Source organism: Solanum lycopersicum, chromosome 7, assembly GCF_036512215.1.
Source record: "Solanum lycopersicum chromosome 7, SLM_r2.1".
Classification (NCBI taxonomy): Eukaryota; Viridiplantae; Streptophyta; class Magnoliopsida; order Solanales; family Solanaceae; genus Solanum; species Solanum lycopersicum.
In genome coordinates this window covers 61,712,638-61,726,809 of record NC_090806.1, presented here as the reverse complement: position 1 = coordinate 61,726,809, position 14,172 = coordinate 61,712,638, and the positions used below count along the sequence as shown (strand labels likewise).

At 34.3% G+C, this 14,172-nt stretch overlaps 1 protein-coding gene across 2 annotated transcripts; it reads left to right on the top strand.

The window, feature by feature from the left end:
• Nucleotides 1–114: 114 nt before the first annotated feature.
• On the top strand, nt 115–3,135 carry LOC113002617 (putative dsRNA-specific ribonuclease). Of its 2 annotated transcripts, XM_069299811.1 has the most exons (5): nt 115–169; nt 1,106–1,255; nt 1,344–1,528; nt 2,122–2,268; nt 2,721–3,135. In XM_069299811.1, exons 1-5 carry the CDS (start codon nt 118–120, stop codon nt 2,991–2,993), a joined length of 807 nt encoding a protein of 268 aa, XP_069155912.1. In that variant the 5' UTR covers nt 115–117; the 3' UTR covers nt 2,994–3,135. The 2 variants fall into 2 exon arrangements, with proteins under 2 accessions (XP_069155912.1, NP_001352390.1); NM_001365461.1 differs by lacking the exon at nt 115–169 and having other exon boundaries at nt 1,072–1,255.
• The last annotated feature ends 11,037 nt before the right edge of the window (nt 3,136–14,172 follow it).

Below are 14,172 nucleotides of genomic sequence, written 5' to 3'. Positions count from 1 at the left end.
TGGCTAAGGTTTGAATATATAGTACAATAATTGAATTTGGTTTTAACCAATTACATTTAAAAGAAAGTACTTTAGCTCTAAGATTGACAAGTTTATTATTGTACTATAGGTTCAATAATGGACTATACTTCCCATATGGTCTATGCCTTTTCTTTTTCTTCGTGGACAGGTCAGTATTAATTCTTTTTCTCTTTTAGTGATCTAGTCATAACTTATTTATTTTTTTCATGTGGCGTTCAAAATCAGTATCATTATTTTTCTCTTTTAGTGATCTAATCATAATTTATTTATTTTTTTCATTTGGTGTTCAAAATTTACACTTAAATATCGATTAAATTTAGAGTGTGCTTTATAGAGCCTACTCAAAGGTGACACTTTAATAAGATTTTTTCATACTTAAGGCTCTACCTAATATTTCTAGTCAAAAAGTAAAATAATCACATTACAATTACAACCCTTGTTGGTATCCTATGAACTATTTGTTTGCCTTATTCCATGATTTAGGGTGTGATGCAACATAATTTGTTTTTGATGAAAAATATTTTTAAAAGCCCCTTTTACATGTTTAGTAAGTAAGAAAGTATTGTATGAGAAATATCTTTATGTAAATTAGCATAAAATATTATAGGGGTGGGATAAAGTGGAGAGTACAGTTCGTGAGTAAGATAGTCACGAAGACTGAATGAATGGGAAAAGACAATGAATTTGGAATATTTACTAGAGCTTGTTCTTTCTTATATTTTTTATATAAAAAGTCATTTTCCTTGTATGGAATAATAAAGTAAATTAAAAATATATGAAACAATTTGAATTCTCGCTGTTTATTTATTTCTCGCATAGATTTATCGAATCTAATAAATAAAATTCAACTAATATTTGACGGAAGTTAAAAATATTATCATTTCATAAACTTAAAAGGATTGACAAAACTACGACGTTCATACTTAAGGAACTAATTTGAACATATCCTTAAACATAAGGGACTATTTATGTCATTTTATTATTTTATGACATCATCTTTATTAAAAAAAAAATTCTATAAAACCCATTCTAAATTAAGAGATCTTCCTTCAGACTTGTTATACTTTTAATTTTTTTTATATAGCCATGGAAGAACAAAGTTTTCAACAACGAGAGAGGCTAGTAGAAGAAATTACAGGATACAAATTTAAGAATCCCGACTTGTTACATCAAGCTTTTACTCATCCTTCCGTCCCACAAAATTGGGCATCTAATGATCGAATGGAATATTTAGGTAAGCAACAAATTTTGATGATTGAGTTTACTAAAATCATTACTTTTTTTTTTTTTGATTTTGTAAACTAATTAGTTTTCTGATGTAGGTGATTCGGTTCTGGGTCTAATGATAGCAAAAGAGCATTATTTTGCGTATTCTGATTTATCTTCAGAGGATCTCACAGATTTGAGAAGTGTCAATGTGGATACTGAAAAACTTGCTAGAGTGGCCATCAAATACAATTTGCAAGATCATTTACGTTGTCAAAAACATTTATTTAAAGAGATGAGAGTGAGTAACAACAAATTCAATTCATTAAATATCTTTTAAGTTTGATCCATTGGAAACCTATTCGATAAAAATTTTAAAATAACACATCAAACTGATTTTATTTTTCTATTTTTTGAACTATTTCAATTCAATATTTTTAAATTTCGGTGTCTGATTTTTCAAATAAAAAGATCGAAATTTTTGTGTAATTTATACCTTTTGCATTTCCCCCCACTGCCCAATTTCTTGCGGGTCAAAGAAAAACATATTATCATTCAATTAATTTTTTTACCATTTCTTATTTTCTTTTCTACATATCTTTTGTTTTTCATAAATAATAGGATTTGTAATATTAATTTCTAAATTTAGTTTACATTCATCTAATTTCAATTGCATCACTCAAAAGTATTTTTTCGTTTCAGTCTTTATTTGCCCCCCTTTTTTTTCTTCATATAATCCATCAATATAAGATTTTTCTTAGTATAGTAAGTGCAAATCGATTTTTTTAATTGAATCAAACTAATTTCAATTTTTACCACCAAATTGAACACTGAAAAATCAAATCAAATCAATTAAATATCTCAAAAGGTTTGTATGTTTATTGTTTTCCGTAGGTAGAAGAATTCAGAAGTGCTACGTTGGAGTACCCATTGAATTCATTAGGTTGCATTAATCCCCCTAAAGTTCTTGCAGATATAGTTGAAGCCTTAATTGGCGCAATATATATCGACTGTAATTTCTCCATCGATATAACTTGGCAGGTGATTTTATTATTCGCTCTAGAATTTATATATTTATATGGACAAAATGCACAAGTACCTACTAAATTATGATCGAAATTTCAGGCACCTTAACTAAACTAAGATCTTATTACCCCTTGAACTTATTCTTTTTGTAATTATATACACCTTTTATCTTACGTGGCACACTCTGTGACCCGAAGCAGTTGAGGCGCGTGAGAAATATTTGGACGCCACGTAAGCCAAAAAGGTGCACAAAATTTAAAAAAAAATAAAATAATTCAGGGAATAATAGGAACTTAGTTTAATTAAGGTATATTTATGAGATTTCCGTCATAGTCTAAGGGGTACTTGTGCATTTTCCCTATATATATATATATATATATATATATATATATATATATATATATTTCTAGCTTATGGTATCTTTGGGAGTGTCTATTGATGAAATACGATTTATATTTTGATTACAGGCGATAAAAAATATGTTGCAGCCACTAATAACTCCAGAAACACTTGAAATTCAACCAATTACTAAAATTATGGAGCTTTGTCAAAAGAATAAATTGACGATAAATATTGTTGATAATTGGGACGAAACAGGAGAATTTGAATGTATTGTCGATGGAAAATTTGTTGCAAAGGGAAAATCTAGTCAAAATAAAGCTACTGCAAGGAATAGGGCAGCATACAATGCATATGAATTAGTTATCGAAAATTTGCGTATGAAAACTCCAGATCACTGATCCTTTGATGTCCATAATCTTTTCCTCAAAAAAATCTTATCGACAAATCAAATTTCGATTGCTTATCTAGTATTTTATATCTTATTAGTTGTACTAATGAAATATTGTATCAATTAATGAAAAATGTCACAATTGGATAAAATTTTGTTGCTTATGGAGTACATTTTTGTGATTTCTTTTACCTGGTCGTTAATAGTAGCCATTGATTAGATTAGCTTAGGATAATACATATTCACTCAAATGTTAGATCTTATCAAACACAAACATACACTTCGATTAGCTTTTCCTTTATGATGTTTTATTTTCATACTATACATCAATTGATCAAACTTATGCCACTTAATTACTTATCATAAATATAATTTTCTATAATTATCACTCGCAACTAACATTATACATTAATTATGTGTGTTGGTTTTGAGTTTGTATAATAAGTCACATTTGTATATGTATAATTCGCCAGAATATATAAATAGATATGTATAATATACAATTATCTAACCGATATACATATATAATTCATCTCACTCCCACTTTCTGCCCTCTCTTGCTCGCCTCTGTCCCTCCTCTCCCAATATCTCTTGTCATATATACAAATGCATATGTATAATATACAATTATCTAACTGATATACATATACAATTCACCTCTCCCCCACTCTCCGCCCTCTCTCGCTCTCCTCTCTCCTCTCTCTCCCAGTATCGCTCGTCTCTCTCCTTTCTCTCCCAATCTCGTTTGTCTCTCTCCTCCCTCTCTCAATCTCGCTTGTTATATATACAAATGCACATGTATAGTATACATTTATCTAACTGATATACAAATACAATTCACATCTCTCCTCCTCTTTCCCCTCTCTCCTATCGCTCCCAGTCTCGTTCACCTTTCTCCCCCCTATAACATGTAGTTATGCATTGTAAATCAAACTATAGTTATGAAGAATAATTAGACTATTTTTAAGTTGCTATATGTGAAAATTCTGATATAAGCATTTCTTCATCTACTTTTTGATTGTTTCTTCCTTCATTTTTGCCCATTGTGTGTGTTTAATGACAAAAAAAAAGGAGATTATAGAAAAGGTGATGTGGCAATGTGACCACAACTTTGATGAAGGTCATAAATATATTTTTTAGAATTTTTTATTCATAAATATATGCAAAATTGATGTGAAATGATTTCGGCAAGTAGTATAATGCAAAATTAATGAAAAATGGTTACATCGAGTGTTCTTTTCTTTTTAGGAAAAAATTACATAACTAAACCAACATGTTGTAGTTAATTATGGTCCATAACGATAATTTAATTTAATTATGAATAACAGTTATAACTAATGAAAATGTCTACAAGGTGGGTCAAGCATTTTTACAATTGTACCTAGAAGTGTAAGTCTACTCCTCTCACATTTGATACAAATTAAAAAAAAAAAAACACTCTCTCTCATTACACTCAGATTTATTTCGTAAAATCTCTCACATCCCCTTAAATTATTCAATCATATTAAAATTCAAAATATAAAAATTTTATGCATCCTTCCGAATGGTGCATACTCAAGTCAAAGTAACCTCCATCTGTTATCTTTTTATGTAACCTCCATCCATTTTTTTGTTTGTATTTTTATTAAAGAAAATTCTCATTATTTCTAATTACATAATTTTAAGTCATAAATGCATAAAACAACGATTACACAATGTAGCTGTTATAATTATATAATTCCAACATTTGTATATGCATACAGTTAAATTTAATAGTTGTGCCATGACCAAAACCGTCGTGATTGGCACCAATCCTAATCCTCCGGTTGGAGAATCGTTACTATAATCCAACTAACCAAGTTAACGAAAACTCATGCATTTAAAGATATAGAAGCATGTTTAAATGTCTAAAGGTAAAATCGAGAGTTCCCATAAACTCTGAAAGTCTAACAAACAAATGCGAGAATAATGCCTAGAATTTGAAGATGCCTTGTACTCAACAAAGAAAAATAAATGCAATATTAGTATACAACCAGTGTGTATTGATAGGATCACACGGCTATTTCAATAAGTGAAACTTATACAAGTAATCACAACATAATAAAATAGGGATATACCAAACATATACAATATCAACCATCATTCATGATCAATGACTAATTAATCTATATGACGAGTCAATGGTCCCCTCATGGAACCCATACCCGAACTGTTAGTATGTCAGATCGTGACACCCGTACTAAGTTAGTGCATCGGATCGTGACACCGGTTTCAATATGTATATCGGTTCGTGGCATTTAAACCTAGTTAGTGTGTCGAAAGTTGACACCCGTTCCATTCAACATGCCACAACCACAATCACAAGGTACATTCTTATAATCATATATTGATTAATGACTTACAACCATTCATTCATGCTTATTTACGATTAGTGTGATCAATAGTGCAATACTCACATACATACATGCATTATAATGAAGTAATTACTTGCATACGTCACACAAACATGAAATCAACAACTTTCACCTACCTCGAATAATGCTTGAACCCTCCTAAGAAACTTGATTCTTCCCTTTTCGAATTTTTTCCGCTTGCTCTAGGTCTACAAACAAACAATTCAATTCGGGGATCAATCATTAAGGTTTAATTTACCCAAATTTGGACTAATCCAATAACCCAATACCCAAATTATGATCCTAATGTGCAGCCATGACTTCTCCCACCATCCAAAACATTTCAAAAACCTCCTCCAACATTATATGATCAAGATTCTAAGTTCTACGGATTGAAAAATAGATTAGGAGAGTAACATTCTTGCCTTTAGCACCAAATTTTTGTGGAAACTGTCAAGAACTCGCATGGAGTCGTCTCTTAGATCTCACAGAAGAAAATTGCAGAATAACGGCGTTTTGGGGTTTATTTCCATGACTTAAGTCGCGATTAACCTGTTATGGCGGCCCCCATCCCGCCACAGCGGCCCCACCCTAGTGGCTTGAACGGAAACAGAGAGTCGATTAAGAGTTTCACACCCCCATTTCACAAAACACCTTCAACCCATGACAATCAGACACTACCTGTTCACGTTAACATCAGCTTCAGGAGTTCTACTCACCTGAATTCAATTTCATAAAGTCGTACAGATTCTTTAACGTCTTAGCTATCTACTCATGCGATCAAATTCATGATTATATCTCTTAATTGTTTCTATATTTCCCTAGACTCGCCTGACTTTGATTTCGTTCAAATCTAAACTAGGCTAGAAATTTTCAAGTTACTATTACAAAGTTTTCTGACCCAAAACTTTTTCCCAATGGCTTTTCTATAACCACGAGAACATATTGTTACATTTTGTATATGAGCATATAATTGGTTTGCATTATGTCTTACTTGTATATATTGCGTAATTGTAAGCCACATATGTATAAAGCAACAACTATACGATATATATGTTATAGTAATACTATTCTAACATTTGTAAAATTATGCAATTGTTTGTATATAGTTAGGGAAAAAGGACAAATATACTTGCGAACTATCATAAATGGTATATAGATATCCTCAATTATATTTTTAGGACTTTGGTGCCCCAAGCATAAAAAAAACTTGAGCATATTTACCCTTCACATTAATGAAAGACCAAATAGGGACACATGACGCAATCCTATGGAGAGACCCATTTGACCACTTAATTTATGGGCAACTTTCACATATATCAAATAAAAAATTCATATTTATATGCTATAGCAAAGTTTGCATAATTGCACTCCATAGCAAATGTAGAAACTGTATAATTCGCTATACATATACAGTTGAAGTAATTGTATAAAAAGAAGTGTATAAAACAAGAAAGAGAAAGACACTTGGGCAGAGAACTGTATAAAAACGAAGTTTATAAAACGAATTATATTATTATGTGTATAGAACGATCATATACAATTCGAATTTGTATAAAATGAGATAGAGAGAAAGACAAAAGAGACTTGACAAGGAATATACAATTGAATCGAATTGTATAAAACGAGAAAGAGAGAAATTAGATACAATTTGTAAATTGTATAAAACGAGAAAGAGAGAAAGACAAAAGAAACTGGGCAGGGGAGTATTTTTATTGTATAATTATAAGTGTATAGGAGCATTGGCCGCAGAGAGAGTGCCTATCTCTCATAGTACTTGCATGTGTATATACAATTTTCTCACGCTTTATACAAACAGAAACACAATTTTTACATTTCGCTTCTGTTTGTATAAGTGAGAAAGGCGAGGGTGGCGAGCGAGATTTGGGAGAGTGTCGAGCGAGATCTGGAAGAGGGGAGAGAGGGGAACAAAAATATATGTATTTATACAATTTTCTCTGCTTTATACAATTAGAAACAATTTTTATACACTTGTGTTTGTATAAAAAGTGAGAAAGCGAGCGAGAGATTGGAGGAGAGTGGCGAGCGAGATATTTAGGAGAGAAGCGCCTGACAATTTTTTGCAAACGTTTTATATGGAGCACAATTAAATCAAACCCTAGCTACTCTATTTATTTTAGGTTATTAGTTTACTATTATATACAATTTTCCTTTAATTTAACCCTGAAATATAAAAACCCATCCATATCCACTTAACCTACCATATAACCCATCTATCACACTTACAAAATTCCCAATTCCTCACACATAAGTTGTTGGATATATACTTGATACTGATTCAATTCACGATGTGGAATATGTTGTTCAGAAGAAATTGCTAAAGAGCCACAATCAGAAGCTTACTATTGTATTTGGACTTTTAATAGTGTAAAATATTTTATTATTCTGAAATAAAATTTACACACGGATGCACCATATCTGGAAACAAAGGTGGACAATCACGACTCAGGTGAAACTGATTTCTATAACTTGTTAAAAGCTAGATAGGCAACTTCAAAAGTATTGAATTGAGAAATCATAATATATAACAACAATTTATTAAGTGTGATGAATGGATTATACAAGTGGGGTTTAATGTATATGGGTGGATTTTTAAATGGGAAAATTATATAAAATAGCAAACTATTAATTCAAATTAAATGCTATAAGCATAGTTGATTTAATTGTAATTTGTAGCAAACAAATTATCATTCGCCGCTCTTCCTAGGTTTCTCACTCGCTAGTCTCTCCCTCACCCCTCTCACTTTTACACAGACACAAATGTATAAATGAGTTTGTGTTAGTATAAAGCGATTGAAAACTGTATATACAAATACAAATATATATATTTTTGTTCTATAGACTTACAATTATACAAATACAAATCTTTCTCTTCCCAAATCTCTTTTGTCTTTTTCACTTTCTCACTTTATATAAACACATGTTATACAAATTACATGTATAATTACTGTTGTATAAAGCGAATGAGAGAGAGATTTAATATACAAATGTTTTATTTTGATTTAATTGATACAAATTCAAATTTTATGCAGATATACAAACACATAAATTAAATTGAGAGACTGCCATCGATTGTACAAACGAGGGGCTGTCAACAATTTATACAAATGACATGCCAACAAAATTAGACAAATCTGAAGTTCTTGTCATCTAGTTATACAATCTAAAGTTCTTGCCATCGAATTATACAATCTGATGCTCCATAGCAAACTTTAACAAATATAAAGTTTGCTATGGAGTGCAATTATACAAATAATAGTTATAACGTACAAATATGATTTTATATTTGTTACATGTGAAATTTAAAGTTCGCTATGGAGTGCAATTATGCAAACAATAGTTATAACATACAAATATGATTTTATATTTATATTTGGTCAAACATGTTTCTTTGTAAGATTGCGCCACGTGTCCCTATTGGTCTTCCACTAGATTGAAGGGCAAAAATGCTCTACTTTTGGAACGGTTGGGACACCAAAGTCCTAAAGATATGTCATAGAATATTGATATACCATTTACGATAGTTCATAGGTATATTTATCATATTTTCATATATTTAAGATAAATGTACACGTATACAATTTCCATAATAGGATCTAATATTTTGTATAACGTGTATTATAGGGGTGGGATGAAGTGGAACGTGGGGTTCGTGAGTGGGATAGTCACGAGGATCGGGTGAATGAAGAAAAAACAATGAATTTGGAATATTATTGGAACTTATTCTTTCATTTTATATTAAGAAAGGTATTTTCCTTATATGAAACAGTAAATTGAGTTCAATTAATATTAGACTTAGATTAAAAATATTACCTTTTTATAAACTTAAAAGACCGACAAAACTACAAATTACATAATTAAAGAACTAATTTGAACCCATTCTTAAACATAATGGACTATTTTTGTCATTTTATTACTTTCTGATATCATCTTTATACAAAAAAAAAAATCTATAAAACATACTCTAAATTGGGAGGCCTCCCTTCAAACCTGTTAGAATTTGAATTTGATATATAGCCATAGAAAAACAAAAATTTCAAGAACGGTAGAGGCTAGTAGAGGAAATAACAGGATACAAATTTAAGAATCCCAACTTGTTACATCAAGCTTTTACTCATCCTTCCGTCGCACAAAATTGGGCATATAATGATAGAATGGAGTATTTAGGTAAGCAAAAAATTTTGACGGTCCAGTCTAACTAAAATGATTAGTCTTTTTAAATTTTATGAACTAATTGGTTTCTGAGGTAGGTGATTCGGTTTTGAATATGATGATAGCAAAGGATCATTATTTTGCTTATCCTGATTAATCCTCGGACAATCCCAAGCATTTGAGAAGTATCAATGTATATATTGAAAAACTTGCTAGAGTCGCTATCAAATACAATTTGCACAACCATTTACATTATCAAATTCATTCATTTAAAGAACTGGTAAATAACAACAAATTCAATTCAGTAAATATCTTTTAATTTTTGTCCATTAAAAACTAATAAGTAGGGGTGACCGTTATTCGATGAAAATCAAAATAACGGACCAAATTGTATTTTTCTATGTTTTTTTTTCTATTTTCAATTTATTTCAATTTAATATTATTAAATTTCTATATATTCGGTTTTTTATTTTTCAAATAAAAAAATCAGTTAATAAATAAATTGAAAATTTTGTATAATTAATGTCTTTTGAGTCCCCCCAACTACCCAATTTCCTCATCTCGTTTGACCATGAAGTTGGGTCGAACTGGCTGTGAGAGCAAATCGGCTGCATAGCCAAGGTCTTGACAGACGTTCAAATTTTTTTTTGGAATATTTGACGTCGAAATCTAGGTCACCCAAAAATGGTTTGTCATAACACATCAAAATCATCGAACTGGGGGGTATGTGCGCTTCGGGGCTCGTTTGACCTTGAAAATGGGTCGGACTGGATGTGAGGGACAACCAACTGTATTGCCAAGATCCTGACGGACGTCCATAAATTTTTTTGGCATTTTTGATGTCGGAATCCGGATCACTCAAAAAATGATTTGTTGTAACACACGAAAATCGTTGAAAGGGGGGTTATACGCGCTTCGGGGATTATTTGACCTTGAAAATGGGCCGAACTGGCCGTGAGGACCAACCAGCTGCATAACCAAGGTCTTCACGGACGTCAATAATTTTTTTTGGCATTTTCGATGTCGGAGTCCGGATCACCCAAAAAATGGTTTGCTATAACACACGAAAATCGTCTAAATGGGGGGTATGCACGCTTTGGGGCTCATTTGACCTTAAAAATGGGTCGGACAAGCTGTGAGAGACAACCGGATGCATAGCCAAGGGTCTTGACGGACGTCCACAAAATTTTTTGGAACTTTTGACATCGGATCCGGGATCACCAAAAAAATGGTTTGCTATAGCACACGAAAATTGTCTAAATGGGGGTATGCGCGCTTCAGGACTCGTTTGTCCTTGAAATTGGGTCGGACTGGCCGTGAGAGCCAATTGAATGCATAGCCAAGGTCTTGAAGGACATCCACAATTTTTTTTTGAATTTTTGATGTCGGAATCCGGATCAACCAAAAAGTAGTTTGGTATAGCATACGAAAATCGTCTAAATGGGGGGGGGGGTATGCGCGCTTCTAGGCACGTTTGACCTCTAAAATGGGTCGGACTGGCCGTGAGGTCCAACTGGATGCATAGCCAAGCTCTTATCGGACGTCCACAAAATATTCTAGCATTTTGGACTTCGGAATCCGGATCACCCAAAAAATGACTTGCTATAGCACACGAAAAATCATCGAAATGGCGGGTATGCGCGCTTCGGGGCTCGTTTGACCTTTAAAATGGGCTGAATTGCCCGTGAGGGCCAACTTGCTGTATATCCAAGGTCTTGACGGACGTCCACAAAATTTTTTGGCAATTTTGATCCCGAAATTCGAATTACCCCAAAAATGGTTTGCTATAGCACACGAAAATTGTCTAAATAGGGGGTATGCGCGCTTTGGGACTCGTTTGACCTTGAAAATGGGTCGAACCGACCGTGAGGTTTAACCGGATGCATAGACAAGGTTTTAAAGGGCATCCACAAAAAGTTTTGGCATTTTTGACGTAAAAAATCCAGATCACCCAAAAAATGGTTTGTTATAGCGCACGAAAATCGTCTAAATGGGGGGTATGCACGCTTCTAGGCACGTTTGACCTTTAAAATGGGTCGGACTGGCCGTGAGGTCCAACCGGATGCATATCCAAGATCTTATCGGACGTCCACAAAATATTCTAGCATTTTGGACTTCGGAATCTGGATCACCCAAAAAATGACTTGCTATAGCACACGAAAAATCATCGAAATGGCGGGTATGCGCGCTTCGGGGCTCGTTTGACCTTTAAAATGGGCCAAACTGCACGTGAGGGCCAACCTGCACGTGAGGGCCAACCTGCTGTATATCCAAGGTGTAGACGGACGTCCACAAAATTTTTTGGAAATTTTGATCAAGAAATTCGAATCACCTGAAAAATGGTTTGCTATAGCACTCGAAAATTGTCTAAATGGGGGGTATGCGCATTTCGGGACTCGTTTGACCTTGAAAATGGGTCGTACTGTCCGTGAGGTCCAACCGGATGCATAGACAAGGTTTTAAAGGGCGTCCACAAATTTTTTTGGCATTTTTGACGTAATAATCCGGATCACCCAAAAAATGGTTTGCTAGCACGCGAAAGTCGTCCAAATGGAGGGTATGCGAGCTTTCGGGCTCGTTTGACCATTAAAATAGGTCAGACTGGCCGTGAGGGCCAACCGGATGCATATCAAAGTTTTGACGGACGTGTACAAAATTTTTTGGCATTTTTAACGTCGGAATCCAGATCACCCAAAAAATGGTGTGCTATAGCACGCAAAAATCATCGAAATTGGGGATATGCGTGCTTCGAAACTCGTTTGACCTTTAAAATGGGTCAGACTTGCCGTGAGGACAACCGTCTACATAGACAAGGTCTTGACGGACTTTCATATAATTTTTTGGCATTTTTGAAGTTGGAATAGGGATTAAACAAAAAATGGTTTGCTACACGAAAATGATCGAAATTAGGGGTATGCGCGCTTCGGGGATCGTTTGATCTTGAAATGGATCGGACTAGCCGTGTGGGACAATCGGATGCATATCAAAGGTCTTGAAAGACATCCAATTTTTTTTTTGCATTTTTGATGTTGGAATTCTGATCACCCAAAAATTGGTTTGCTATAGCACATGAAAATCATCAAAATGGGAGGTATGCGCGTTTCGGGGGTCGTTTGATCTTAAAAATGGGCTAGACTACCAGAGAGGGTCAACCGGTTGCATAGCCAAGGTCTTAAAGGACGTCCACAATTATTTTTTTCATTTTTGACGTCGGAATCTGGATCACCCAAAAAATGGTTTGCTAAGCACACAAAAATCGTTAAAAAAGGGAGGTAGGCACGCTTCGGGGCTCGTTTGACCTTGAAAATGAGTCAGACTGGCCGTGAGGGCCAACTGAATGCATAACCAAGGTCATGAAGGACGTCCACAAATTTTTTTGCCTTTTTGACATCGGTATCCAGATTACCCAAAAAGTGGTTTTCTATAACACACGAAAATCAACGAAATAGGGGTATGCGCGCTTCGGAGCTCGTTTGACCTTGAAAATGGGTAGGACTGGCCGTGAGGGCTAACCGGCTGCATAGACAAGGTCTTAAAGGATGTCCACAAATTTTTTTTTGCATTTTTGATGTTGGAACTTGGATCACCAAAAAAATGGTTTGCTATAGCACACAAAAATAATCGAAATAGGTGAGTATGCATGCTTTGGGGCTCGTTTGACCTTTAAAATAGGTCGGAATGGCCGTGAGGGCCAACCAGATGCATAACAAAGGTCTTGACTGACGACCATAAATTTTTTTGCATTTTTGACTTTGGAATCCGGATCACCCAAAAAATTATTTGCTATAGCCTACAAAAACCGTCGAAATAGGGGGCTATGCACGCTTCAGGGATCCTTTGACCTTGAAAATGAGTCGTACTGGACGTAAGGGCCAAACAGATGCATAGAAAAGGTCTTAATGAACATCCCAATTTTTTTTTGCATTTTTGACGTCAAAATCTGGATCACCCAAAAAATGGTTTGCTATAGCACATGAAAATCGTCGAAATGGGGTGTATCACGCTTTAGTGCTCGTTTGACGTAGACAAGGTCTTGACGGACGTCCAGAAGGCATTTTTGACGTCGGAATCAGGATCACCTAAAAAATGGCTTGCTATAATAGCACACGAAAATCGTCGAAATGGGGGTATGCGCGCTTCGGGCTCGTTTGACCTTGTAAATGGGTCGTACTGTCCATGAGGGACAACCGGCTGTATAGACAAGGCATTGACGGATGTCCACAAGAAAATTTGGAATTTTTGACGTTAGAATCCGGATAACCCCAAAAATGGTTTGCTATAGCACACGAAAATAGTCTAAATGGGGGGTATACACATTTCTGGGCTCGTTTGACCTTGAAAATGGATCGGACTGGCCTTGAGGGCCACCCGGATGCATAGCCAGTGTCTTGACGGACTTTCACAAATTTTTTTGGCATTTTTGACGTCGGAATTTGGATCACCCAAAAATGGTTTGCTATAGCACACGAACATCGTCGAAATAGGAGGTATGCGCGCTTAGGAGCTCGTTAGACCTTCAAATTGGGCCGGACTGGCCGTGAGGGCCAACCGCATACATAGCTAAGGTTTTAACGAATGTCCATTAAAATATTTGTCATTTTTGACATCGAAACCCGGATCACCCAAAAATTATTTGCTATAGCA

Bases quoted from the DNA above. Each gene is read 5' to 3' on its own strand.
- LOC113002617 (XM_069299811.1), top strand. From the start codon at position 118: ATGGACTATACTTCCCATATGGTCTATGCCTTTTCTTTTTCTTCGTGG. The intron at 1,256-1,343 runs GTAAGCAACAAA...TTTCTGATGTAG, and splicing joins TGATCGAATGGAATATTTAG to GTGATTCGGTTCTGGGTCTA. The intron at 1,529-2,121 runs GTGAGTAACAAC...TGTTTTCCGTAG, and splicing joins ATTTATTTAAAGAGATGAGA to GTAGAAGAATTCAGAAGTGC.